The 27071-nt window shown below is 35.6% G+C and overlaps 1 protein-coding gene across 38 annotated transcripts in view; it reads left to right on the top strand.

Annotated features, from left to right (window-relative positions):
* Positions 1–27071, top strand: part of DLG1 (discs large MAGUK scaffold protein 1) — a 261372-nt gene that overhangs the window by 163998 nt on the left and 70303 nt on the right. For all 38 annotated transcript variants that reach the window (XM_034957988.3, XM_034957987.3, XM_063602650.1 and 35 more), the window contains 6 exons: positions 398–522; positions 2206–2375; positions 3917–4053; positions 9473–9617; positions 20614–20734; positions 24053–24209. In XM_034957988.3, coding sequence (XP_034813879.1) covers positions 398–522; positions 2206–2375; positions 3917–4053; positions 9473–9617; positions 20614–20734; positions 24053–24209 — 855 coding nt within the window. The remainder of the gene's footprint in view (positions 1–397; positions 523–2205; positions 2376–3916; positions 4054–9472; positions 9618–20613; positions 20735–24052; positions 24210–27071) is intronic.

Here is a 27071-nt window from a genome sequence, read left to right as displayed (position 1 = left end):
GCGGGAAGATCACTTCAGCATTTGTCTCTTAGGAGAGATGTGCCCTACCAAACATGGCTGAGGTGCAGTCTAAAAGAAACAGACTTACAGTGACACCTCTGCAGATGGGTGACTAATCCGACGACAAGTTGCACATACTTTTAAAGAAAGAACTGTGGAGTATACTTCAAAAGTCCTTGGTGTATTTTCTTGAACCTCACCTGTTCAGCAGTAATGCCTCTGAAAGGACTTTCCTCCAGAACAAGTCCACTGAATTTAGAATCTTTATATTACTCACCCATATACCTTTATTTGTTGTGTTCCTTATGTTAGTACAGTTTCTGCGTCCTTTAATGACAGGAACCTGTCCATAAAGATAAATCATATTCAGTCCCAATTTTTTTTCTTCTATCCTCAGGGAAATTCAGGGCTTGGTTTCAGCATTGCAGGAGGTACGGACAACCCACACATTGGAGATGACTCAAGTATTTTCATTACCAAAATTATCACAGGGGGAGCAGCCGCCCAAGATGGAAGATTGCGGTATGTTTTGCGCTTTTTATTGTGATGCTGAATCCACTTTGTGTATTTTTCTTGAAGCAGACTGGATAAGGGATAAATACAAATAACAAACACGATCATGGTAACTAGCATAGGGTAGATGCTTTAACAACATTCAAGTCAATGAATGAGATAATTATGCTCTAAGCATTGTGTTCCTGTTTTCATTTAGACTCCAGTTTTATCTTAGATATTATAACATTTTGAATAACAAATTTGGTTGATGGTTTAAATCTTTGTGAGCATATTTATAGAAATCATGAGTTTCCCTTTGTGTTTTCAGATACACTCACAGAATATTTTCCATTTCCTCTCTGGTTGGGAAACATGTATATAAACTTATTTAAGATACGGAGGATAGAGGATCACACATCCATGTTGAATCCCACACCACAAAGACTATATGCAAACTTTAAATAATATATTTTCTTATTGACTAGATGAAAATAATATTTGTCTCTGTTTAAATTTAGTGTTCCATTTTGGAAGATATATTTTGCAAACTTTGATTTTTTGAGGGTCGTGAATTATGTCATTTTTCCTATTTCCTTGTTTGTTGTTAAAATACCCTGAAGTTTTAGGACTAAAGAGTTCATGTAGTCTGTTAAAAACAGCATCTTATTTTAAGGACGTTGGTGCCTTACACAGTTTTTGAATTTCTAAGCTTTATAATTCTCACTGGGTATGACAGGTGGTATATTAATGAAATCAAATAGATATAAAAATTAATCATTTGACCATTCATGTAAATGTAGACATTTACTTCCTGATTCTGTTAGATGTAGAAGCTTGTCAGGACCAGTTTTAATATTTTAATTATGTTTTGTTTACCCTCTCTACCCAATTTGAGATGACCATCTTTTTTTCCTGGTGGAATACCATGCAATCAAAGAGACCAGAACTAGGGAAAAGGCTAAGACTAGGAACAAATCAGACTTTTAAAAAACATAACACCATGGCAAATTATAAGTTCTTTACCTACGAAAACTTTGAATTAAGTGACCTAATCTTTATATAAATTTCAAAAAATAACTTAATTGTTTTATGTCTAATATATAGGTTGGAATAGGCACTCAGAAAATTATTTTCAGTTTATCTCAGTTTTCACACTATCTCTGTGACCTTAAACTCGTGATGTGAGCCTCAGTTTTCTTATCTTTGAATCACAGCTCTGTCACTTATTATCTGGGTGGCCTTAGGAAAGTTATTTAAATTCTTTGTGCCTCAGTTTCTCCATCTGTAAAATAGGGATTAAAATATATATTAAGCTTACAGGTGTCATGAGGGTTGAAATACCAAGAAAGTGCCTGGCATGTGGTTAGTGCTAAATAAATGTTTGCTATTTTTATAAAGTGTGTCTTAATGCCTACACAGAATAAGCATGCAGGAAGTATACAAATGGTAGCTGTAATTATTATTTAGCATTTTTATATTATCTATTATTTTCACTATTTCTTTTGTTCCTTTTGCTGGCCCTTGGGAAATGTTTGTATTTGTTTATATTAGTTTTTGATATACTTTCTTCATTTATGTTTTCTGGAATTACTCCAGAATTATTTATAATTCTCTTACCTTAAAAAACAAGTAACAAAAAATTGGTAAAGTGGAAAATTTATATTTAAATTATATTTAATTTTTATTTTTAATATTTAATTGTTTTCTCAGGGTCAATGACTGTATATTACGAGTAAATGAAGTAGATGTTCGTGATGTAACACATAGCAAAGCAGTTGAAGCGTTGAAAGAAGCAGGGTCTATTGTACGCTTGTATGTAAAAAGAAGGAAACCAGTGTCAGAAAAAATAATGGAAATAAAGCTCATTAAAGGTCCTAAAGGTATGTGGTAAGTCAAACTAAGATAAATCTTTAAGAAATCTCTGAGTTAAATATACCTATGAACTTTATCTGTGACATACATTCCAAGATTAACAGTATTAGTAATATTCTACAGAACTTGAGTGGATTTTAATTTCTCCGTTATTTCTACTGATTTTTGTCTTACGTAGCATTTTAGAATATTTACATTTCTACCAAGATGGCAGCATTTGAAAAGTTCCTTTTTTTGCGGGTTTTTTTTTTTGTTTTTTTGAGGCAGGGTTTTGCCCTGTCACCCTGGCTGGAGTCCAGTGGTGCAGTCATGGCTGACTGCAGCCTCAGCCTCCTGAGCTCAAGCCATCCTCCCACCTCACCCTCCCAAGTAGCTTGGACTACATGCACACACCACCACACTGGGCTGATTTTTTTTATTTTTTGTAGAGACGGAGGTCTCCCTGCATTGCCTAGGCTGGTCTCAAAGTCCTGGGCTCAAGCAGTTCTCCCACCTCAGCCCCGCAGAGTGCTGGTATTACAAGTGTGAGCCACTGCACCTGGCCCAAAATTCTTATGTTTATTGATGTATACTTTTATACATTTTACTGCAGTGAGCATATATATAAATTTATAAGTTTTTTATGATTTTTATATTCAATATTTGCTCAGCCTGTTTTTAAGAGTTTTTAAAAGTAGGGAACAAAATATCTACTTGTTTTATAAGTGGATATGTCCCTATTTGTATTAAGTATTCTTATATTGAAGACTTCTAGCATTAAAAGAGTGAAATATTTGTGTCCTTGAACACTTTGAAGTTTAGTATTGCTATTAACTTGTGATAATCTACAAAATACTTTAAATGCAGGTACACAGGCTAAGTTAAAAGAAGAAGTGTTTATAATATGTATTATGAGCAGTTACATCTGCAGTAAAGGACTGTTAAGATGTGATTGCTGAATTTTTAAAACATTGATGGCTTGAGGATAAATGGAAATAGTAGTTTCAATATGTGGCTTCGTGGAAGAGGGAGGATGTCAACAAATGAAAAAGGAATGGAGAGCTGAGAAATTATCTGATATTGAAGCTGTGGGATTTAGGAATTACAGAAATTCTTACTTAAAATTGTTCATTCATAGAATATTGGAGAAGAACAAAGGTATTCACATTTTTAAAGCCTGTTGGTTCTGCCCACCACCACCAGACAATGTTATTTCTTCTCAATAATTTTGTTCTTGTGAAAATATTAAAAGTGTAGGTAAGCATAATTATGATGGAAACAAAAGTAAAACATAATTTTGCAATGTCACTTTGGAATAACAAGTGCATTTGCGAAAAGATACTAAGAAGGAACATGTGAGATAAAAGGAATCCATTCGTAGCTCTAGGAGCGGCTGTATTTCTAAGTGTCCCTTGACTGCAGGACATATACTAGTAGATAACTAAATAGATTCTTTTCTGTTTTAAAAAATATTAGTGTGAGGGAATAATTACCTTGTAGTTTTCAACCATTTCTTTCTGGGCTTAAGTTCATATTTATGGATGAGAATCTAGAACTGTTTTCCAAACAGGTCTTGGGTTTAGCATTGCTGGAGGTGTTGGAAATCAGCATATTCCTGGGGATAATAGCATCTATGTAACCAAAATAATCGAAGGAGGTGCAGCACATAAGGATGGCAAACTTCAGATTGGAGATAAACTTTTAGCAGTAAGTATAAGAAATCTATTGTCTTTTAAATCATTTTGTAGTCTGTTTTTTTTCTGATAGGTACTGGAATTTCTCCATACCAAAAAGGTCTAAATGATGTTTAAATTAGCAAATACTAGCCTTGCTGTATCAAATCCTAAAAAATGATTCTTGGTAATTCTTTATTTGTCATTTCTCTTTTCTCTGCTAGCTCCTCCTCCCTTTTCCTTTTATTCCTTTGTTGTTGTCGAGGGCTTGTATGCACAGAGTGTTTCATCATAATCCTTAGGTTTATAAAACAATGTCATCATTTGTTTATGCATGACCCTTTTTTGTTTTACTTCACTTAATAGTATAATGAAACCTAGTAATTACCCAGCCCAAGAATTAGAACATCAACCATTTTGTGTTTCTTATTCCTTTGCTTCTTAAAAATTGTTTAATCAGGCCGGGTGTGGTGGCTCACACCTGTCTGTAATCTTAGCACTTTGGGAGGCTGAGGTAGGTAGATTGCTTGAGCCCAGGAGTTTAAGACCAGCCTGGGCAGCATGGCAAAACCCTGTCTCTACAAAAAATACAGAAATTAACCAGACCTGGTGATATACACCTATAGTCCCAGCTCCTTGGGAGGCTGAGGTGAGAAGATCACCTGAGCCCAGGAGGTTGAGGTTACAGTGAGCTGTGATTGTCCCACTGCACTGCAGTCTGGGTGACAGAGTGAAAGCCCATCTCAAAAAAAAAAAGTTTAATTATATACATATGCCTAAATAATTTTGTTTAGTATTATTTGTTTTGAAGCTTTTTCAAAACACTATTGCACTGTATGAGACTTTCATCTCCAGTATTTTTTTCACTCAATATTGCTTTACTGAGACTTACCCATATCGTTGCTTAGAGCTAAAGTTCATTCATTTTATCTCTACGTACTATTCCACTGTATGTCTGTACTGCAATTTATTTGTCCAATCTTCATCAGTGTATTAGTTTGTTTTCACACTGCTATGAAGAATTACCCGAGACTGGGTAATTTATAAAGGAAAGCGGTTTAATTGACTCACCAGCCTCAGGAAACTTACAGTCATGGTGGAGGGTGGGGGAAAGCAAACACGCCCTTCTTCACATGCCAGCAGGAGAGAGATGTGCCAGCAGTGGAAATGCCAGATGCTTATAAAACAATCACATCTCATGAGACTCACTCACTATCAAGAGAACATCATGGGGAGCCACCTCCGTGATCTAATCACCTCCTACAAGGTCCCTCCCCCAACACATGGGGATTACAATTCAGGATGACATTTGGGTGGGGACACAGAGCCATACCATATCAATCAATAACTGTCTCAGTCCATGTTCCTTAGGGAAACGGAATCTGAAGAAAAGCTAATGTGCTAAGGTATTATTTGGATGTGTGATCTCAAGAAGGCTAGAGTGAGTAAAAATGAGGAGTGAAGCAGAGAATGAACGAGAGCCAATAGAAGGTAGAATGTGTCTGAGCTGGCTGTAATTTATAAGGTAGCTTGTTGCTTGTCATGTAGAACAGTCTTCTAGGCAGACACTGTAAAAACCATCCGGGCATCATAAACCTTACATCCAGCCATCCACAGAAAAGAAAGAAAGGTTTATCTGCTGGCCCCTTTTATTCTCCTGTCTCTTGTCTACCCCCTAGGGGTTATTTGTCCCAAGCTTTTGGATTGTGTTACCCAACTCCCCTGGGTGCAGTTTCTAGGGAAGCCAGCTCCTATACTCCATGGCACAACACTTCACCCAAGCCCAAAAATGGTAGAGTTGCAGTGGTATGACAGGTCAGACATAGGTTTGTGACATGTTATGGCCCTCACTGTGTGGAACACATCAGCCATGCCCAGTCCCAGCCAGAAGAGGCTGAGAAAACTGGGAAGGGCAGGAGACAAGATGAAAGTAGTGTAATAGTCAGGACTCTCCACTGAGCAAGCAGCCAAGGCCTAGCAGAATCTGAAAAGGCACATAAACTGGATCTGGCATAGTAGGAAGTTGGTTTTTAAAAATATACTAGCAAGTACTGGTTTTTAAAAATCTACTGTAAGTCTTTTTTTTTTTTTTTTTTTTTTTTTGGTATTATGAATAATTTTCCTGGGAAGAGCTGCTGTGTGTTCTGGTGAACATGTACAAGAATTTTACTTGACTGTCATGGGATTATTGATTATCCTACTAGTAGCATTCTTTTTAAAAACCATCCTGTTGTTTTCCAGGCTGCTTGTAAAAATTTACATCAGCAATATATAAAAGATTCCTTTGTTCTACATCCTGTTTAGTACTGTTGATTGTTGCAAGGAGACTGTTTTTTTATTTAATGATGGCGAAAAGGAAAGAGCAGAACTTGAACTACGTTTCTCTAACTTATCCCTTCACAGCTAAGATCACCACTCTTTCCTCAAACTATAACCAGTACCATCTCACCATCACTCATCACTCACACACAAACACAGTCAAGACAGCCTTCTGTTGCACTAGTTTTCTCAGTTTTACTTTTTAATTTCTTGGCTACCATGTTTTCCTTTATGGTTTCTCTAGAACTGGCTTTGGTGGTAGGAGACAGCAACCTGTGCTGGTACCATTGTGGCAAGTCTCTCTCTTAAATCAACTTGTAGTGAGGCTTTTGTTCTCTTAATTACACTGGAATCATTCAATTCTCAGTCCTCGTCTTAATTGACTTATCTGGCTGGAGTTTGACACACCTTCCTCCTTCTAACACTTTTTCATTTGCCTAATAGTCACCCTTTATCTTGGTATTTCTCTTCTTAGTAGCCACTCTTCATTCTGTCTTTCTGATGTCTGGTGCCTCCTCATATCTGTAACCTCTAAACATTGAAGTAATCCAGAACTCACTCCTTGTCCATTTTCTCCTTTTTACTATTCACTCCCAAGGTCACTGTTTTTTAATGTGCAGAAGACGACTCTGGTAGATGGTCAAATAACTTTTCTCTGGCGTAAAACTTTGGGATCATCATCTTACACATTCCACATTAAATCCCTCAGCAAATTGTGTCAGCTCTTGTATCAGTTATCTAGTGATATGTGAGAAAACACAGAGATTAATGGCTAAAAAACACCACTCATGTATTTGTTTACAATTCTGCAGATTGGATAGGGCTTGGCAGGAACAACTTGTCTTTGCTTTACTAGGCCACAAAATCCACTGTTAGGTTGGCTGACACATATGGTGGGCAAGTTGGCTCTTAGCTGGGAACTCAACTGGGACTGTTAGCCAGGTGCTTAATTATCCAGTGGCCTCTTTGCGTGGTTAGGTTGAGTTTCACACAGGATGGTGGCTAGGTTCCAAAAGTAAGCTTTCCAAAGAAGACAAGCACTGGTACATTGTTTTTATCAATCCTCTCTTTCCTTCACAACTACTGTACCTCATTGGCTAAAGCTAGTTACGTGGACAAGCAAAATTCAGTGTAGAAAGAGATTTTTACAAGGGTGTGAATACCAGGATGCATGGCTTATTGTAGGCCACCAAAGAAACAGTATACCACAGCTATTTAATACGTATTTCAGCAGTATACCACAGCTATTTAATATGTATTTCAGCAGTATACCACAGCTATTTAATGTGTATTTCAGCAGTATACCACAGCTATTTAATGTGTATTTCAGCAGTATACCACAGCTATTTAATGTGTATTTCAGCAGTATACCACAGCTATTTAATGTGTATTTCAGCAGTATACCACAGCTATTTAATGTGTATTTCAGCAGTATACCACAGCTATTTAATGTGTATTTCAGCAGTATACCACAGCTATTTAATGTGTATTTCAGCAGTATACCACAGCTATTTAATGTGTATTTCAGCAGTATACCACAGCTATTTAATATGTATTTCAAAATGCAGGCAGTCCTTGCTTTGCATGGTAATGTGGAGCCATAAAAATGACCATGCTGCTGAGACTCTGCAAAGCAATGTTAATCATCAGTGAAGGGAAATTATTATTCTGTGACCTTTACATTTTTTTGTGAAAATATTAAAAACTGCAATAGTCAATTATAAAGGTACAAATTAGGAAAAAGTGAAAAGTATATTAAAGTTAATATTGTTAATACATGGTAATTTAAAACAGAAACATTGATAATGTTTTACTTATTTGCAAAAAAAAAAAAAATGTACCAAAGAGAAGAACAATCCAAACCTAAAGCAAACAGAAGGGTGGAAATAATAAAGATTAGAGCAGAAATTAATGAAATAGGTAATAGAAAAGATGTAAGAAGACAGACAAAACTGAAAGTTGGTCCTTTGAAAAAAAATCAACAAAATGACAAACCTTCAGACCAGCCAAGAAAAAAGAGAGAAAGCTGAAATTTCTGAAAGCAAGCATGAAAGAGGGAAAACAAGAGACTATTATGAGTAACTATGTGCTAATACCTGAGGTAACTTAGATGAAATTGACAGATTGCTAGAAAGACATAAACTGCCACTTCTAATCAGTGTTATAGTTGAGATTCTATCCAGGGCAATAAGAAAAGAAAAAGAAAAAGAAAATCAGATTAGAAAGGAAGAAATAAAACTATATTTGCTGATGTCATCATATTGTATATAGACTATCCTAGGAACCTGCTAATAGAACTAATAAATTAGTTTAGTATTGGTTGCAGGATACATCACTACCTAAAAATCAGTTATATTTCTATACAGAAGATAGGTGAATGGCCAAAAAATAATTGAAAAAAAATCAACTTGAGTATTACGAAAGTACAAATTTAAAACTAATTGATGTATAAATTAAAAGATGCATCATTTTACAGATTTTTTAAATTAGTTGATAATGTTTAATGTTGGCAGAGGTCTAAGTAGATGGGCACTCTCATATTCTGTGGTAGTGAGTGTAAATTTACTAAAACCATTTAGGAGAACAATTTAAATATTTGTGCTCAATTGTGTTCTAATAGTTTTCCAATCTAAATATGGGAATATTAACAGATATGATCTTTAATAAATTATGATATAGCCACACAATGGGCTACTGTGCAGCTGTTTTGTTACAATGTAGTAATTCTATTAATTTGTGTCCCAACATGGAACAGTCTCTAAGGTACCTTACATTAAAAATCCTAACATAAAAACAAAAATTTTAGTATGTTTTCATTTCTTTAAAGATAAAAATGTCTAAAACGCATCCACACACATTCCTAAATGCCTAAGAATGAGAGAAAATCAAGACTGGGAGAATAGGAGGTATGGAGACTGGAATCAAGATGGGCTATTCTTTTAACATTCAACGACTTCACATGTCATGATAAACAACTTACTGAGATCATAGACATCAAACATGGGTATTTTCTTTCGGCGTACCTTTATTTTCCTTAAACCACTCTCTTATTTTCCCTTTCTTTTCGTGAAATTGTTTCCAAAACTCAGAGAACAAGTGAAAATGTCATAAATGTCTTTTGGGACTTTTTTTAGGTGAATAACGTATGTTTAGAAGAAGTTACTCATGAAGAAGCAGTAACTGCCTTAAAGAACACATCTGATTTTGTTTATTTGAAAGTGGCAAAACCCACAAGTATGTATATGAATGATGGCTATGCACCACCTGATATCACCAACTGTAAGTCTGTTAGCATACGTTTGCTTAAATTTATCTTACTTCTTCAGTTGTGATGCCATTAGTGAAATGTTCTCAGTATAATAAAGTTTAAACATTATGCAAATATTTTTAAAGAAACAAGCATGTTAATCTACTCATTTTTTAAAATCTACTTTAAGTCAAAATTTTTATAATTAGAAGGGGGGATCCTTTTCACCTTTATTATTTTATAGTAGTAGTTACTCTTACATTTAAAGGATTTTCAAACTTTTATGTAAGTAACAGTCACTAAAGAACATTTGCAAATATTGAAATTGTTTTGTTCTAAGTTTTTTCCACTTGAGCACAGAAATTTGCTTGAACAAGCCGTTCATTCTATTAACAAGCAAAGTACAGGCATACCTCATTTTATTGGGCTTTGCTTTATTGCACTTCACAGAGACTACATTTTTTACAAATTGAAGGTTTATGGCAATCCTGAATTGAGCAAATTTATCAGCACCTTTTTTTCTTCAGCAACATGTTCTCACTTCATGTCTCTTAATGTCTCTGTGTCACATTTTGGTAAATCTCGCAATATTTCAAACTTTTTTCATTATTATTATATCTGTTACAGTAATCTGTGATCACTAGTCTTTGATGTTACTATTTTAATTGTTTTGGGGTGCCACAACCACACTCATATAAGACAGCAAGCTTAATAGATAAATGTGTGTGTTCTGACTGCTCCTCTGATGACTAGTCATTCCCCTATCTCCCTCGCTGTCCTCGGGCCTCCCTATTCCCCAGGATACAACAATATTGATATTAGGCCAGTTAATAAATCTACAATGACCTCTGAGTGCTCAAGTGAAAAGTTGCATATTTCTCATTATATGTCAAAAAGATTTAACTTAGTGAGGAAGGCATGTTCAATGGCAATAAAGGGAGAAAGCTAGACCTCGTGCTGCAGTTAGCCAAGTTGTGAATGCCAAGGAAAAGTTCTTGAAGAAAATTAAAAGTACTGTTACAGTGAACACACTAATGATAAGAAAGCAAGACAATCTGATTGCTGATGTGGACAAAGTTTGAAGTGGTCTAGATAGATCAAACTAACCATAAGATTCCTTCAAGCCAAAGCCTAATCCAGAACAAGACCCTAACTGTGCTTCAATTCTGAAAAGGCTGAGAGAGGTGAGGAAGCTGTAGAAGAGAAATGTGAGGCTAGCAGGGGTTGGTTCATGAGGTTGAGGGAAAGAAGTCATCTCTATAACATGAAAGTGCAAGGTAAAGCAGCAAGTGCTGGTGTAGGAGCTGCAGCAAGTTATCCAGAAGATCTGGCTATGATACTTAATGGAAGTGGCTACACCAAACAACAATTTTTCAATGTAGATGAAACAGCCTTCTACTGGAAAAAGACACCTTTTAGGACTTTCACAGCTAGAGAGGATAAGTCAGTGCCTGACTTCAAAGCTTCAAAGTACAGGCTGACTTTCTTGTTAGTTGCTAATGCAGCTGGTGATTTTCAGTTGAAGCCAATGCCCATTTACCAGTCCAGAAAATCCAAGGAATTATGCTAAGCCTGTTTGCCTGTTCTGTATAACTGTAATGAAACCTGCGCTCTATAACTGAAGCAACAAAGCCTGAATGACAGCATATCTGTTGACAGCATGGTTTACTGAATATTTTAAGCCAACTATTGAGACCTGCTGCCCAGAAAAAAAAAAAAAAAAAACACTCCTTTCAAAATATCAGTGCTCTGAGACAATGCACCTAGCTGCCCAAGAGCTATGATGGCAATGTGCAAGGAGACTGATGTTGTTTTGATGCTTACTAACTTGTCATCCACTCTGTAGTCCATGGATCAAGGAATAATTTTGACTTTCAAGTCTTACTATTTAAGAAATACATTTTATAAAGCTATAGCTGTCATAGGTAGTGATTCCTCTGATGGATCTGGGCAAAGTAAATTGAAAACCTTCTGCAAAGGATTCACCAGTCTAGATGCCTTTAAGGACATTCATGATTCATGGGAGGAGGTCACAATATCAGCATTAACAGGAGTTTCAAAGATGTTGATTCCAGCCCTCTTGGATGACTTGGAACAGGTCAAAACTTTAGTGGCAGAAGTTACTGCAAATTGGTAGAAATAATAAGAGAACTAGAATTAGAAGTGGAGCCTGAAGATGTGACTGAATTGCTGCAACCTCATGATAAAACTTTAACAACTAAGGAGTTGCTTCTTATAGATAATCAAAGAAAGTGGTTTCTTGAGATGGAATCTACTCCCGGTAGGTGAAGATGATGTGAACATTATCGAAACGGCAACAAAGGATTTTGGGATATTACATAAACTTAGTTGATAAAGCAGCAGTAGGGTTTAAGAGAATTCACTTCAGTTTTGAAAGAAGTTCTACTGTGGGTAAAATGCTATCAAACAGCATCACATGCTTCAGGGAAATCTTTTGTAAAAGAACGAGTCAGTGGATATGGCCAACTGCATTTTTGTCTTATTTTAAGAAATTAACACAGGCACCCCACCCTTCAGCAACTACCACCCTCAGTATCAAGGCTATCATTATTAAGGCAAGATGCTCCACCAGCAAAAACATTATAACTTGCTGAAGGCTGAGATGATTGCTAGCGTTTTTTTTTTAGCAATAAAGTATTCTTAAATTAAGGCCTGTACATTGTATTTTTAGACATAATGCTATTCCTTACTTAATATAGTGTAAACATAACTTGTACATGCACTGGGAAACCAAAAAATTTATAATGACAGGCTTTATTGCAATATTCGCTTTATTGCTGTGGTATGGAACTGTAATATCTCTGAGGTATGCCTGTAATTCTGAGGTTTCTGGTGCTGCTAGTTCATGGCCTGCACTTTGAGAAACACTGATTTACAATATATCTAAAATTAAAGGGATTTTCTTTGCTCTTAGGTACATGAGGAGAGATACTATTTATCTTTGTACTTTCAGGTTTTAGTGCTTATATTTGTATGCAGTTCAGTTGTGTTGCAGTTGATTAAATTGTTCTTAAAGTACTTACGTATTTTTAGATTTCTTATTTTACTTTATATATATATATATATATTTTTTTTTTTTTTTTTTTTTTTTTTGGAGACAGAATCTCGCTCTGTTGCCCAGGCTGGAGTGCAGTGGTGCAATCTCAGCTCACTGCAACCTCCGCCTCCCAGGTTCAAGCGATCCTCCTGCCTCAGCCCCCCTAGCAGCAGGGATTACAGGCATGCGACACCATGACTGGCTAACTTTTGTATTTTTAGTAGAGACGGGGTTTTGCCATGTTGGCCAGGCTGGTCTCAAACTCCTGGCCTCAGGTGATCCACCTGCCTCGGCCTCCCAAAGTGCTGGGATTACAGGCATGAGCCACCGCACCTGGCCATTTTATATTCAGTTTTTTAAATATATAAGCTGAGAAGAGATTTAAGTATATTTTTTAATGTGTTTGTGTTGGTGGAAAAATGAAATCTGTATGTGTTCTTTGCATTGAGTTAATGTTTGAAGAACCCGTAAATAATAAAGATCTTAAACGTACTGGGTATAACCTGCTTTTGAGTGCTCCTTTTTTAAATTGTAGAATTTTAGAAATATTGGTGATTTTTAAAGTAACAGTGCTTCCAATTTTAGAACTGTCAAGATTCATTATATTGCTAATCATTATCAGTTAAAAACATGACATTTTGAAATCTACATACTGCCCTCCAGTAATGTATCTTCATTATCTGCTCATTGATTTATTAATTGCTCAAGTATAATTGAATTATTTCCTTAATAGTATTTAACCTGTCTGATGTACAGGGATGGTGTCTTATACTTCTTTTGTGTCAAAGAAAAGAACCTTGCTACTTATTTGAAATTCTTACATATACTTCCTCTAGCACATAAACTTTATATAAAGGCTTTGTGTATTTTTTAAATAATGAGCCATTTTATTCATCAATTCAAGTATCTTATTTTAAATGCTGCCTATCTAATAACCATGTGCACATTGTGACAGTTGTTCCACGAATTGAGTATTAGTGCCCTGATTATGATTATGTTGCTTTTTTTTTTTTAAGATGGAGTTTCACTCTTGTTGCCCAGGCTGGAGTGCAGTGGCGTGATCGCGGATCACCACAACCTCTGCCTCCCAGATTCAAGCCATTCTCTTGCCTCAGTAGCTGGGATTACAGGCATGCGCCACCACGCCCTGCTAATTTTGTATTTTTAGTAGAGACGGGGTTTCTCCATGTTTGGTCAGGCTGGTCTCGAACTCCCGACCTCAGATGATCCACCCACTTCGGCCTCCCAAAGTGCTGGGATTATAGGCATAAGCCACCGAGCCCAGCCGATTATGTTACTTTTTCCCCCATCTGTTATTGAACTAATAAAACATTATGAAAAAGCTGACATTCACCTTGCAGTTTCAACTTGATCATAATATTTTGCTTCCAGTCCCTTCCCTTCTTAGGCAACTGTAGATGTGGGTTTCGTTGTACACTTCTGCATATGCAATTCATAAACAATCTACTTGTGTTTTTTGAAAAGCACTTGTGTTTAAAATTTTTTTACATAAGTGATTTTTACTTGTCAGTTCTTCTGAAGCCCTCACTATCACCCTGCTGTCAGGCTATTCAGCTTACTCTCTATCCCTGGCTGTGGTGATCTGGTGTTCTCTTCATCAGTCGGGCTTTAGTCACTGAAGACTTTAGTGCGAAGGCCCATTGTCATTTTGCCACTGTTACTCATGCTGTCATTCCTGGTCATGTCCAAAAACCACACTAATGATTCATCCAACACCCTGACTTTTTGGTTTCTTCATCTCTTTCTGACTATCCTGCCCTCCACTTCAACTCAGTTACTTGCTTCTAAGATAATACTTTAGATTTTGTTATCTATAATTATTAACTTTCATCACCTCTAAAATATCAGTTTGATCATCCCATTGTGTGACTACAACCCTCAGTTCATTCACCTCTATTCTAGCAATTCCATCTCATTTTGACCTTCAGTCATTTGACATTATTATTTGTTGCCCCTTGTCTCAATTTTTCTATTTGTATTAGCTTAGATTCCATGGTTTCTCATGTTCACTTCATTGCACATCTTCAAGTCCTTTGCCCCCTTCTTCTTCGCAGCAGAATCCCCCAACACTGGTGCAGGCAAACTCTGCTATTTCATTTATGGTTCCTAAAAAGCAGAACCATGGAGAAAAGCACAAAATTGTGCTTTTTACATATGGCCATAAATCATAGATAGTGCCTTACTCTTGCCTGCAGTCCTACTACATTTCCCTAATTCACTCTCCCACTCTTAAGAATTTTTCTCTCCCCTCAAACCTTCACTTGCCATCTACTATTCATGAATGATGATCTCACTTCCTATTTCATATAAGCACCCAGAAGAGAATTTACTTATTTTTCCACTTTCAGATATACCTATGTAATTATATTTTTACCCCGAAACTCGACTTTCACTTGTGTTTTAATGGGAGTCACTGTCATTGTTCCTGTTGAAAACCAGGTCTTCCATTTGTATACTGAATGTCATTGTTTGTTGTCTGCAGAGAATCTTGTTCTTGCAGCTGTCCCTTCTCTCTCTCGCATAATCAAATCCTCTGTCTACTGGATCATTACCATCAGCACACGAACATGTTTACATACTCCTTATCTGAAGGAAATAGGAGGGATCGTCCTACAGTCTTAAGATACTTCTAACACTGCTCCTTTTCTCTGCTTAATATCACCGAGAGCTGATTTTCCTACCATGTTAAGACTTCTTCACATCAAAAAGGAAAAAAGCCAGACACAATGGTGCGTGCCTGTGGTCCCAATTATTTGGCAGGCTGAGGCAGGAGGGTTGTTTGAACCCAGGAGTTTGGGGGGTATAGTGCACTATTATTGCACCTGTGTCTAGCCACTGCACTCCAGCCTGGGCAACATAATGAGACCTATCTCTTAAAAAAGAAGCCAGGCACGGTGGCTCACGCCTGTAATCCCAGCACTTTGTGAGGCCGAGGTGGGCGGAGCATGAGATCAGCAGATCAAGACCATCCTGGCTAACCCAGTGAAACCCCATCTCTACTAAAACTACAAAAAATTACCCGGGCATGGTGGCAAGTGCCTGCAGTCCCCGCTACTCGGGAGGCTAAGGCAGGAGAATTGCTTGAACCCAGGAGGCGGAGGTTGCAGTGAGCTGAGATCGCGCCACTGTACTCCAGCCTGGGCGACAAAGCAAGACTCTGTAAGAAAAAAAAAAAAACATACCCAGTAAAGAAATGGGGAAAGTCTATAAAAAGATTCTTTTACCTGAGACAGGATCTCACTCAGCTGCTCAGGCTGCAGTGGAGTGACACGATGATAGTTCCTTGTAGCCTTGAATTCCTGGGCTCAGGCCATCCTCCCACATCAGCCTCCCAAGTGTCTAGGATAGCATGCCCAGCTAATTTTTAAAATTGTTTTGTAGAGATGGGGTCTCACTATGTTGCCTAAGCTCCTAACCTCAAGTGATCCTGCCTCAGTGCCCCCAAAGTGTTGGGATTGCAGATAGGAGCCACTGCACCTGACCTCTTTATTTAATTTTTAATTGAATTAAAACATATATTCAGTAAGGGTACCAATTTTAAGAATTTAGCTTAATGATCAGTCACATGGCTTTTTAAAACTGCTATGTATTATTCCATTGTATAAGTGTACAACAATTTTTTTCATTTTACTGTTGAGTCACTTACAGTTCTGATCTTTTATGAGTGTAGCTGCTGTGGATGTTTTTGCACATCCTTGTCAGACATAAGCAATCATTTCTCATGGAGTGAGGTTGCTGTGTTACAGGGTAGGCATATGTTTAGTCTCCAGCGGATACTGCTGAACAATTTCAGCAGTATAGGAGGCAATTAAGACCCCAGTTTTTCTACATCCTCACCAACCCTTGGTATTATCCATCTTTTTAATTATGAATAGTATGTATATGTATAAAGTTATCTCACGATTTTAATGATTATTATTTATTCATTTATTGCTGGTTGTTCCTGATGATTAATTATTTTCAGCATTTTTGCCTGTGCTTATTGCTTTGACTCTCGTTCAATGCAATGTCTGTTCAAATCTTTTTACATTTTTCTGTTGGTTTTATTATTGATTTAAAGGAAGTTTTATGTATTTGAGAAATAACTCTAATCAGTTATATCTGTTGCAGATGTCTTCACTGAGTTTATGTTTTCCCTCAAAACAATGGTACTTTTTGATGGATAAAATTTTTTAATTCCTTATCAGTCTTTTCTATTAAGGTAGTGCTTTTAGTGACCTGTTGAAATTTTTCCTATCCTTAGGTCATAAGGGAATTGTAGGAGCTTTATTATTTTGCCTTTCACATTTAGGTCCGATCCATTTTGATCTAATTTTTGCATGTAATGAGAGATTTTTTAATATGCAGATACATAATTGATCTAGCATCATTTATTGAAAGACCATTTCTGCCACTGAATTGCATTGGTGCTTTTCTTTTAAGTGACCACATATATATGAACCTATTTCTAGGCTCTTCTGTTTCATTGAACTATTTGTCTTTGTACCACCTGCAGTCTCTTAATTATCATAATTTTATAATAAATGTTGATGTAAAGTAAATCTTAATTTTGTTACTGTTCAAGATTATGTTGGGTCTTTGAATTTCCTTTTTAATTTTAGGATCAAAAACATTACAGATCGGTTTAGGAAGAATTAAATTGAGTTTCTTAATCAGTCCATTAATATGAATATCTCTTCTTTTATTGAAGTCCTTCTTACATTCTCTCTGCAGTGTTGTATAGTAGAGGTTTTATATGTTAGATTTAGTCCTGGCTATTAGATGTTTTTCATGCTATTATAAATGTACTACTTTGTAAATGTTTCTAATTTTAACTGATATATAGGAAATATCTGTTTTGTATATTAATTGCTTAGTCAACAATCTTGCTAAATTTGTTAATATTAGGTTTTATAGGTCTTTCAGATTGTCTACGTATATAACCATGTCATCTGTGAACAATGAATTTTACTTCCTTCTTTCCTATCTTTATACTGTTCATTTTCTTTTTTCTTGTCTGATGCATTGGTAAGACCTCCAGTTCAGTGTTGAACAGAAATGGTGATAATAAATATCACTGTCACATTCACAAACTGGGGGACACAGTATTTCACCATTGTATATGGTGTTACCAGCAGGTCTTCTGTAGATACCCTTTTTGTATTAAGAAAGTTAATCTTTATTCCTGGTTTATGGGGAGTTTTTATCCTGTAAGTATTGAATTTTATCCAATTATTTATAGAGATGATTTTTCTCTTTTATTTTGTTAACGTGATAAATTACATTGATTTTCTAACGCTAAACCATTCATTTGTGGGGGGAAAAAACCCACATCCTTATAATATATATTATATATCATTGATTTTGAACTGCTTATGTTTTGTTTAGGTTTACATCTGTATTCACAAGCATGAACTTAGTGATAGTGTCCTGAAATTTTTCTGTCTTGTAATGTTTCAGAATGTTATTTCATCTCTAGATGTTTTGTTGAATTTTCCAATGAAGCTATCTGTCTGGCCCTGGAGTTTTCTTGGGAAGGATTTTAGTTCTGAATGCATTTTCCTTAGCAGATACAAGAATGTTCAGATTTTCTTTCTCTTGTTACCTAAGAGGACTAGATAACATTTGATTTTTTTTTTTTTTTTTTTTTTTTTTTTTTTTTTTTTTTTTTGTGGTGATTGTCAAGCATTGATGGAGGAGATGTTTCTCACAGAGGCAGCCTTGCAAGTGAGCAGATGTCAGAATTGGGAAACAATTTTTGTACTAGTTAGAAAAATATTTTTAGCAAGAATAGTAAAAGAAATAGGGAAGATCATAGAAGTTATACATGAACTATAGAAGATAAAGAGCCACAATGTTTATAACCAAAGTAAGGTAATCAAAATATGATACTCAGGAATAAAAGTAGGAAAAAAAAGAAGTCTGTTGACTCTAACAGAGAATACAGTTTCTCTGCCGACATTAAAATGCTCCTGTTTTTTACAGTATATATTTTCTCGCTTTTAACTTATATTCTCTTTAGCTGCATGGCCTTGCTACTTCTGATTTGGACACCAGTCTTTTCCCATTCTCACTTCAAGCTCTTCTACTTGCTTTTCTATAAAATCTTATAGTGTTGAATCATTCATCTTAATATATAAGAAAAATGAATTAGGCACTCTTGTGCTTCTCTGGGGGACCTTTTTACATAAGATTTGGGGTATAAGAAATAGTACTGTTTTATCTGATCCTTCTTTGAGGCCGTCATTTCTTTCATAGGAACATTAATTTTTAGTCTCTGTTGTCTGAGAGTATGTGGTACATGTGAGATTAACTGCCCCAGAAAGGATGCATTGACTAAAGGGACAGTCTGGATGTGTCAGGGAAAATGTATATTTTCTGGTTTGGGCATTTGACTGGATTTCTCGTCTAGTTGTTTGTTTTGTTTCATCTAAATATGAAAATGCAGCAAAAGAATTTAAGAGACAAAAATCAGTAAACTCTGGATTTTTAACAGGCTAGTGATTGTAGAGGTTCACGTGGGTATCTATTGATTGAGGGCTACATACCAATTCACTTGAAAATCCCATATTCTTACTGACCACCCAGGAAAGACTTTGGACTTTCAAAGTTAAGAGCCATTGGTAGAAAGTCCTTTGGCTCAAATACAAACGAGCATCTTATATATGAACTGGATAGGAAACAATTGCTGTTGGATACTGCAAACCTGTAATATCAATAGATACACTGCATCTCTAAAATACTATCGTTTCAGTCATTTCCTGTTATCTTTCATCCAGTTCACTTTATTCCTTTATGTTACCTATCTGGCCACTATAGTAATTCGAACTAATAATTCCTGCATTTTTATACTCCAATGCGTAGTATACTGCTTCCCTCCATAGAAGATATGCTCTAATTTAATAAAAAAGAGATTAATGCTTGATAATTAAATAATACAGCTACTTTTGAAGTGCTTTGTAACTTTATCATAGTTGAAGCCTCAAGAAAGTTAAATATTGCTTCCTCTGTGTTTTGGTAATGATTGGAATAATTCAAGTGTCTTATGTCTTTGTAAGCTACAGCTGCCATGTGTTACCTACCTGTGTCTTTAGAAAGCATGGTCAGGAATCACTATAATTTTCTGTTATTAGCTTTTGCTAGAATGGAAAACCTATATGTGGTATTTATTACTATTGAAGTGAACCAACGTTGGTTTTTGCTTTTTTTTTTTTTTTTTTTTTTTCTTTTCTCGAGACAGGGCATCTCACTCTGTCACCTACGCTGGAGTGCAGTGATGCGATCTCGGCTCACTGCAACCTCCACCTCCCAGGTTCAAGCAATTCTCCCACCTCAGCCTCCCGAGTAAGTGGGACTACAGGCCACACCACCAAGTCTGGCTAATTTTTGTATTTTTTTGGTAGAGATGGGATTTCACCATGTTGGCCAGGCTGGTCGCGAACTCCTGACCTCAGGTGATCCGCCTGCCTTGGCCTCCCAAAGTGCTAGGGTTACAGGCGTGAGCCACTACGCCTGGACGACAGTTTTTGCTTGTTTTTCGTTTTTGCTTTTTACCAGGTTTTTATTCTTCTATGGGTGAATTTAAAAGAATAGATGTAAATTAGGTTGACAGATCTGAGCTAGTATAAGGGCATAGTCTTTTCGCACTTATTGGAAAGCCTCTGATTTTTATTATTCACAATCAAATTTGGACTGTATATAATTCTTTAAAATAAGTAATCTGGGTGTGGTGGCTTATGCCTGTAATCCCAACACTTTGGGAGGCTGAGGTGGGAGTATCACTTCAGGACAGGAGTTTGAGACTAACCTGGGCAACATAATGTCCAGTTTTTTGGCTGATGAGTAAATCTTCTCTACCAAATTCTGATATATAAAGGAGTGCATATAAATTACACATTAATCACTCATAAATGGAATACTGATTGGCTTGTTTCGTGTTTGAAGTATTTTTCACTTTGTTTATTTTGAAGCTTCTTCTCAGCCTGTTGATAACCATGTTAGCCCATCTTCCTTCTTGGGCCAGACACCAGCATCTCCAGCCAGATACTCCCCAGTTTCTAAAGCAGTACTTGGAGATGATGAAATTACAAGGTAAGGAAGTTAACATTTATCCTTCTTACATAAAATCAACTATTAAATTTAATTTTAATCAGCCATGTAAGATAGCCACAATTTTTAGGACTAAAAAATTTTATTGACAGTTAATGAGCTTAAAGGTTAATTTTTTTCCATAGGAGGATTCATTGAAGAGCCTGAAATACACGTTTTATTTTTACAAATAAATTACCACTCCTTTTTTTAAATTAATACTGCTTTTCTTTGAGGCTTGGTAAATTGTCCTTAGGAATTAGCTTAGTAAAACTAAGTTAAGAAAATTCTTATGCGTATTTTAAAGTAACATTTTATATGTTCCTTATCTAATATATACCATAAAAATATGGCAGTTATTTGATTTGTGTTCAGAATTCAATAAGTGGTGGTTTGGTTTGGTTTTAGCAGGAGGGTCTTACTCTGTTGCCCAGGCTGGAGTGCAGTGCTATGAACGTACGTCACTACAGCCTCCAACTCCTAGACTCAAGCTATCCTCCCATATCTGCCTCCCTGGGTACTAAGATTACAGGCGTGAGCCCCTTTGCCTGGCTGGTGGGTGGGTTTGTTTGTTTGCTATATATCCTTGATATTCTGACACACAAAATTTACTTTCATCTAAAATTACTACCTGCACTGAAATGTATAGATTAACTGTCTTTTTAATCCCAAAGAATTCTAATGAGGTAGAAAAAAATTGGTGAAAAAGCATTGTAGATCTTTTTCATATTATTCAATATAGTAATAAGACACTATAGAGTTTGCTTTGTAATTTGTACACGTCTTTTATATTACAGATTCAACATTAAAATGTGTACCAAGTAATGTCTGTTCTTAACGTTTATTGATTACATTATTGTTAGCATTATTATTATTTTTTACTTATCAGACTCCTGATTCTAGGCAGTGATCTTTAGGACAGATAGGAGTGTTTGTCTCTTTTCTTTCATAAAGAATTAGCAATGTTGGAAACTTAATAGGTTGTCAGTAATTGTGTTTGGGATGAAAATTAGCAGAAAGAATAGTGTTCTTATTTGTTTGTGATGGGAATATCCAAGGCTGCTAGTCTTCAGGCAGTGCTTCTAGAGTGACCTTTCATTGCCATTTATTTTTATTACTTTCTAATAGTGCCTATTTAAGGCCGTAAAGAGGGAAACTGTAATAGTGAATGGCTTATCTAGTCTTTAATCTCTTTGCATATTTTACAAACTAAAAAATAAGTTATATTTGCACCTTGATTACTGTTCCTCATGCTTCTTCACTTGAATCTCTTGTCTAGAATATTGCATTGGACTTTGAAGTATGAACCACTCCCTTTTGATAATCACACTACTTTGTAATAATGAAGTATAAAATCTTTCCAACATTATAAGTTCTTCACAATTTGACTTTAAGCAGTCTTTCAGATGTTACCAATATCAAAAAAGTAAAAAAAAAATCACAACATACATACATTTTGGTTCTAAAGTTTATTTTTTAACAGCTTTATTGAGATATGATTCACATATCATAAATTTCACCTGTTTAAAGTATACAATTTGTGGTATATTACATCAGTTTTTAAAAATTGTAGCGAAATATATATAACAAAATTTGACATTTTAACTATTTTTAAGTGTACAATTCAGTAGTGTTAATTGCATTCACAATTTTCGGAACCCATCACTATTTCCAAAACCTTTTCATTACTTCAGACAAACTCTGTGACCATTAAGCAGAAATTCTCCCTTCCACTGTCTTCCCAGCCCCTGGTAACCTTTAATCTACTTTTTGTCTCTTTGAATTTGCCTATTCTGGATAGTTTATAAAAGTGGAACCGTATAATATTTGTCCTTTTGTGACTGGCCTATTTCACTTATGTTGTCAAGATACACTCATTTGTTAGCATGTATCAGAATTTCATTTGTTTTTATGACAATACTGTTCCATTATACATATATGCCACATTTTGTTTATTCATCTAATGATGGGCACTTGAGTTATTTTCACCTTTTGGTTATTGTAATTCTGTAATAAACACTGGCATGCAAGTATCTGTCCAAATCACTGCTTTCAGTTACTTGGGATATATACCTAAGGGTGGAATTGCTGAGTCATATGGTAATTCTATGTTAGCTTTTTGAGGAACCACCAAACTGGTTTTCGTAGTGCCTGCACCGTTTTATATTCTGATCAGTAATGTATGAGTTGCAATTTCTTTACATCCTCATCAACACTTGTTACTTTTTGTTTTGTGGTTTTTTAATAGCCATCCTAGTAGACCTGAAGTATCTCATTATTTTTATCTCTCTTTCCCTAGTGACTGATGATGTTGAGCACCTTTTCATGTGCTTACATTATTTGAAAATCAGAGTGTATTTTCCCCTGGAAATACTGTTGAATTTCAGCTGAGTATTTTTTAATCAAGTATAATTTCCTAATATAAAATTCTAATTCATACATATTTTAAAGCACAATAGGAACAGTAAGTCCGGAATTCACCATCTAATTTAGGAAATAAAACATCACTAATATGATGAAACCTACCTGTGCCCCTGCAGATAGGTTTTAATTATTTCATATAAAAAGCCTGAAGATGGGCAATTCCAAGGTTGGTATAGCAACCTTAGGCCTGTGGTGTCTTCGGTATACTCTTGGTTTCACCTTCCTGATTATAATATGTCCAAACCAGTAAAGGGATTGTATTATTCAGTCGTGTGGGGTTTTGTTTATTTTGTTTCGTTTTTTTGAGGAAAGGAAGGTAGCAAAGATGCTTTGTCCTTGATAAGGTTTGTCTGTCTCTAGAAAATGACAATAAAATTTCCCTTCATTTACCAGAGGTTAGAATGGGGTTATACTCTCACCTTAGCAAAGGGGCATGGGATTGCAATAACTTGTTTAGGTTGGTTATGGTTCATCCCTTTGAGACTGGAGAAAGGGCCTGCCTTCTCTAAGACAAAAGGATAGCTGCCTTTTAAACTTCTAAGTAGGGGCAGTGATTGCTTTGAAGGCAATAAAGTGTGCAACATCAGCTTTTCATGAGTATGTATATTTCCTGATAAGCTCTTATAATACTTTTAAATTTCCACGTTTTTTTCTGTTTTGGTTTCATTTCTGTTTTATATAACACAGGTTTTTTTGCTTTTATATAAAATTAGATTTTTTCCTTTGATTTGTAGGCTTAGAATCTCTTTATCTCGTAGTTTTAGAAAAACCATTTATATTTTGTCTAGCTTTCTTTGTAGTTTGATAACATAAAAATTATCAGTAGGTAGTTCTCACTGATAGAATGTCAGGTTTTATATAAAATTTCCAAGATACTCAATTTTTTTTAATTTTTAGGGAACCTAGAAAAGTTGTTCTTCATCGTGGCTCAACGGGCCTTGGTTTCAACATTGTAGGAGGAGAAGATGGAGAAGGAATATTTATTTCCTTTATCTTAGCCGGAGGACCTGCTGATCTAAGTGGAGAGCTCAGAAAAGGAGATCGTATTATATCGGTAAGACACGTTAGTCAAGATCACGTTTTTGTTATTTTCACTGGACCTATTTTTAAAGCAAGGTCTTCTGTTTTTTTATATCCTAAAGTAATGGGGATATCTTGGTTATCTTCTTAACATTTTACAGCTTAATTGTAGAATTGTAGTGTCAGAGAACATATTATATAATAGGTTTTCTTTTATAGAAAGGGGTCAGTTTTTATAAATGTGCTTGAAGAAATTATGTGTTCTCTATTTATTGACTGGAAAGTTTGCTATGTGTCTATTAACTCAAGTTTGTTACTTGTGTACTTCTTTATACTTTAGTCTGTTACCTTCTTGATCTATTGAGGTTTTGAAAGCTATCCAAATATGATTTTTTTAAAGCTACCCAAACATGGGTTCAACAGTTGGTCCTCATAGCATTAGCTTTTTTTAGTATGTCTTTTGAAATTGTGTTATTGGGTACACATAGTTTTATAGTTATTATGTAATGAACATCTTGATTTATAATAGTGGTTTTACCCTAGAGTCTATATTGTCTGATATTATTGTGGCTGATTTTTTTTTTTTTGGCTTGATATTTGTGTCATCTTTTCTCCTCTTCTTACTTTCAATTTGTGTGCTTATGTTGTTACCCATACACAATTTTTGTCTAAAACTTACCTATAGTTCTACTGTGACACACAGACTTTGGGAAACTTTAATTCTAATCATGCCATTTCTAGTATTTTACTTCTGTTTCATGTTTATACCCATAAATTGTAATTTTTATTTTTGTTTATTAAAAGTTAATCCACAGGTCATACAATTTTTGTTTACCGTCCCATCTTGTATCTTCCTTCTTCTGTGTTTCTCAGTGAACCACTAACAGCATTTGGATTGTACAGTTATTTGTTGTATAGGACTGTCTTGCTCTTCATAGAAAATTTCCCTTTTTTTTTTTCCCTTGAGACGGAGTCTCGCTCTGTCGCCCAGGCTGGAGTGCAGTGGCGCGATCTCGGCTCACTGCAAGCTCCGCCTCCCAGGTTCATGCCATTCTCCTGCCTCAGCTTCCCTAGTAGCTGGGACTACAGGCACCCGCCACCATGCCTGGCTAATTTTTTTGTATTTTTAGAGACGGGGTTTCACCTTGTTAGCCAGGATGGTCTCGATCTCCTGACCTCGTGATCCTCCCACCTCGGCCTCCCAAAGTGCCGGGACTACAGGCGTGAGCCACTACACCTGGCCAAAAGTTTCCCTTTTTTAAAAGCTTTCATATACATGCTACATGCTAGTAAAACTCCCTAGTCATTGTAAAAAGCAAAAATGCCCTTCAGATATCTAAATGCACCTTAGTGCGCAAGCCCTTGATTTGTGCTTTCAGCAATGGTTCCTTAATCGTAAATATTCTAGACTTTATCTGAAAGTCTCTTTATTTTATTTCACTTTAAAAGTTAGTTCAATCTAGAATTACACAGGTTGATAGCTGTTACCTCTCAGTATTTTGAAGATACTGTTTTATGTTGTCTGGCGTGTTGTTTCTATTTAACGAAAGAAGTCTACTCTGTCTTGTTCGTAGGTGACTTGTGGGGGTTTGCTGGCTGCTTGTAGGATGCTTTGTGTTTGATGTGCTGCAGTTTCACTAAAATGTGAAACTTTGTCGATGTCTAGCATATTATTTATTGTGTTTGGGATTCATTATGCCTACTGAATCAGAGGAGTCATGTCTTTCATCAATTCTAAAAACTTCTCTCATCAATTCTGAAGACTTAGCCATTGTCTTTTCAAATTTTGCCTTTCCCATGTTGTATGTACTCTGTCCCTAAACTCCTATGAGTGGATGTTAATCTGTTTTTCATGTCTGTTAACCCCAATTTCATATTTACAACTCTGTCTCCTTGTAATTCAAGTTTATAAATTTTCTTTTCTTTTTTCTTTCTTTTATTTTTTAAGAGACAGGGCTTCAGTGCATTGCCTAGGCTGGAGTACAGTGGCTATTCACAGGCACAATCATAGAGCACTATTATAGCCTCAAACTTACGGGCTCAAACGATATTCCTGCCTGAGCCTCCCAAGAAGCTGAAACTGTAGCAGCTTCAATTTTCTTATCTATATCTAATCTGAAACTACATCTTATCTATACCTTACCTATAACTGTATCTTAACTATATCTTATCTATATCTAATCTGAAACTATAGCAGCTTAAATTTTCTTTATCTAATCTTAAAAGCTACGATTTTAAGATACAGAAATTGTCAGCTTGGTTCAAAAAAGCAAGACCAAACTATATACTGTTTATCAGAAATTTACTTTAAATATAAAGGCTCATGGGTTGTAAGTAAAATTGAAAAAAGTTACACTATGCAAATAGCATACTAAAGCTACTGTCTTAATATGAGACAAAATAGAATTTAAGACAAATAATGTTATTATACATAGATTTCATAGTTATAAAAGCAGCGAGAAAGATAAAAGTGTCATTTCATCAAGAAGACATACCTAGTAATACTTTCAAAATACATGAAGTATAAATTATCAGAACTAAGGAAGGAAATGGACAAATCTACAGTCACATTTGGAGGTTTAAATGCCCTCTTGTTTAATTGATAGAACAAGTAGACACAAGGAAAAGAAGAAGAATCTCATTTCTTACTTCATGTTGTATAGAAAAATTAACTTAAAATGGACCATAGAACTAAACTTCTAAAAGAAAACATACAAGAAAATCTTAGTAAATATGGATTAGACAAATTTCTTAAATAGTACCAGAGGGCCACCAAGTCAGTTCAATAGAGAAGGGAAAATATTTTTAACAAATGGTGCTATAATACCTAGATATCTGTATATAAAATTATAAACCTAAACCAGTCTTACTCCAGACATAAAATTTAATTCTAGAT

This window comes from Pan paniscus, chromosome 2, assembly GCF_029289425.2.
Source record: "Pan paniscus chromosome 2, NHGRI_mPanPan1-v2.0_pri, whole genome shotgun sequence".
In the NCBI taxonomy this organism is placed as follows: Eukaryota; Metazoa; Chordata; class Mammalia; order Primates; family Hominidae; genus Pan; species Pan paniscus.
The sequence above is the reverse complement of the archived record's forward strand: the minus strand, read 5'-3'. Positions and strand labels throughout refer to the sequence as shown.